This window comes from Limulus polyphemus, unplaced genomic scaffold (genome assembly GCF_000517525.1).
Source record: "Limulus polyphemus unplaced genomic scaffold, Limulus_polyphemus-2.1.2 Scaffold1524, whole genome shotgun sequence".
Lineage (NCBI taxonomy): Eukaryota > Metazoa > Arthropoda > Merostomata > Xiphosura > Limulidae > Limulus > Limulus polyphemus.
The window spans coordinates 276,168-278,668 of record NW_013667134.1 but is presented as its reverse complement, the minus strand read 5'-3'; the positions used below and the strand labels follow the sequence as shown (position 1 = coordinate 278,668).

At 30.9% G+C, this 2,501-nt stretch overlaps 1 protein-coding gene across 1 annotated transcript in view; it reads right to left on the bottom strand.

Annotated features, from left to right (window-relative positions):
• The window catches only part of LOC111086889 (SH3 and multiple ankyrin repeat domains protein 3-like), a 28,240-nt gene that overhangs the window by 1,753 nt on the left and 23,986 nt on the right, over positions 1-2,501 (bottom strand). Inside the window, exon 7 of the mRNA XM_022391579.1 lies at positions 1,744-1,895. Within this exon, the coding sequence (XP_022247287.1) occupies positions 1,744-1,895 (152 nt within the window). The remainder of the gene's footprint in view (positions 1-1,743; positions 1,896-2,501) is intronic.

Here is a 2,501-nt window from a genome sequence, read left to right as displayed (position 1 = left end):
CATAATTTCATTTGATAAACACGTTTAGATTGAATGGTAATTTATAATCAGTCACAAGAACGTCGAATCTGAATCACTTGAAAAAAACATGGGGGTGCTTAACTTTTTTCCAGGTGTATAGTTAGTGAATATTTGAGATTTTGTCTAATTCTTAAGAAAATAAAATATATAGGACTTTACATAGTACGCCTTTAAATTTAAGATCACCAGGAAAGTTGAATTTGAAAACAAAAGGTTTTTCAATGAATCCTTTTTTGAGATTATCAAACTTTCTTATACTACAGCCTTATTTAGTTTCAATATGCTGTTTCCAGTGGCATCAAACCTTTTAACTTTTAAATACAACCAACATCTAAGATTTGAATTTTATATTAGATGGAACACTTTAATAAATACTTACCCAAGAGAAAAAACAATTAAAACTGTTATATTTTCATTAGCTGATATAAATTTCAAGAAATAATAAACAAAATATAATCAACGTGATATTTTATTAACAGTGTATCCAACTAATGATACTTGTTATTGTATCCAATTTATATTGCTCAAAACTTAAATCTTTAGCTGGTTGTGGCATGAACTTTACTAACCAACCTCAGCTAATGTATCTCATACTGCAACTTATAAAACCAAAAAGGTTAAAACATATCAGTTAGCCTAAGATACAGTTGGAAAACATGGCAACTCAGATACTTTTTTCTTTCTCAATTATGGATATATAAAACTGAATCTATAGCCTATATCTCATCACAGTATACCAATTAGGCTAATAGTGATAAGAACTGATAATTCCTCAAAACTATACCTCTGAGTCATAGTATTGAATGTTTTCACTAATGAAAAGCTACATGTTTTATAATTAATAATCAACCGGGCAATCAGTATAGCTTATTAAATATACTTTTTTTACATTCCTACTTATAAAGATTAGCATGCATTGTTTCATCAGTTGGGTACCCTCGCTGCTAACGATATTGTCACGTATCTGCTTGTTTTTAATTTCCAGTATAAATTCTTTCCGAGGAACTTCAGCGATACAAGTCCCTTCTTGATTAAATCAGTTTATTCTTTCTCGATACAAACTTTTATTACACAGTAATTCCACACTCAGTACGTTTCTCGTCACTTTAAACTTAACAACTTCTATAATACACGCTATAAATCACAGTGATTCACACACTTTACTTTCCGTTACTACTGTTCGCTTCTTTAATTATCTTTATATCACTGGCCTCTCTGCCATGCTTATATACTAACAAAGGGGGCGTCTCGAATGCATTAGGGCCTCCCCGATCATTCATGATCATTCGAGAAATTTCATGCACGCTACCAGCGGCAAACACGCCAGCAGCGTCACGTGACTTCCTCTGTCGTAACAATATTTATGGCCTTAATCAATGTTTCAGTTTAAACTTACAACAATATAAAAATTGTTTCAGAAATAAATTAACTTTTATTTTAACTTTTAAATCTAGAAAGTTTTAAGTGTGTGTAACAAGTTAAGTTAAAAAGTGTAAAGGTTGAAAAAATATGAAATGTAATATAATTTTATTTCACTCTAAGTAAATAGCTTACTCTGATTAGAAGTTGATATAAATTAGTGGAGATTAATCTAGAAAAAGATGAATGGCAATTACAAGCTAATTTGCAAATCACTAAAATAAATATTTTTCTAATTATTTCTGAGCAAAATATCAAGATAAACAATAATAATAGTTATTGAAAAGTGAATCTTATAATAACCTTTAAAGCCTCGTAATTGTCTCTCTCTACTGCACGATGAAGTGCTGTTCTCCCATCTTTCATTCTGAAATCTAAATGAGCCCCTCCATTGACAAGTTCCATTAACACAGCAGCTGGTTGAGGAAGTGCAGTAGCAAGCATCAAAGGAGACTCTTGAAACAAAGGAATACCATTGTTTATTAAAGCAATTCCAATCACACAGAAGTTGCTTGTGAATATTTTGTTTTTATCAAATTATACAAGCAGATAACAGGCCTGCGAATTTAAACTTCATAAAAGTTGTTTTGGGTTTGATAACGGATTTTCCATAATTCAGCTATGCAGATTTCAAAAATATTATTTATTAATTTCTATCACGTAAGGATTTTTTACAAATCGGGAAGAAGAAAAAACTTGCTTAGATCAAATTATTATTTCGTTCACCATAATGATTTTTTTATTATTATGTTTGTTAACAAAAGTACTGTTACGTCTCTGGTCGTTTGTTAATTTCCCGGTATAAATTCTTCCCGAGGAACTTCAGCGATACAAGTCCTTTCTTAAATAAAATCAATTTATTCTTTCTCAATACAACTTTGAAATACACAGAATTTCCACAGTCACTTTAACTTAAACACACGCTATAATTCACAACGATTCACGCAATTTACTTACGGTCACTACTGCTCGCTTGACTCAATTATCTGTCTTTATACCTATCTATGTGCTATTTTGCCGGGCTTATATACAATAAAAGAGGGCGCCTAGAAAAGACTAGA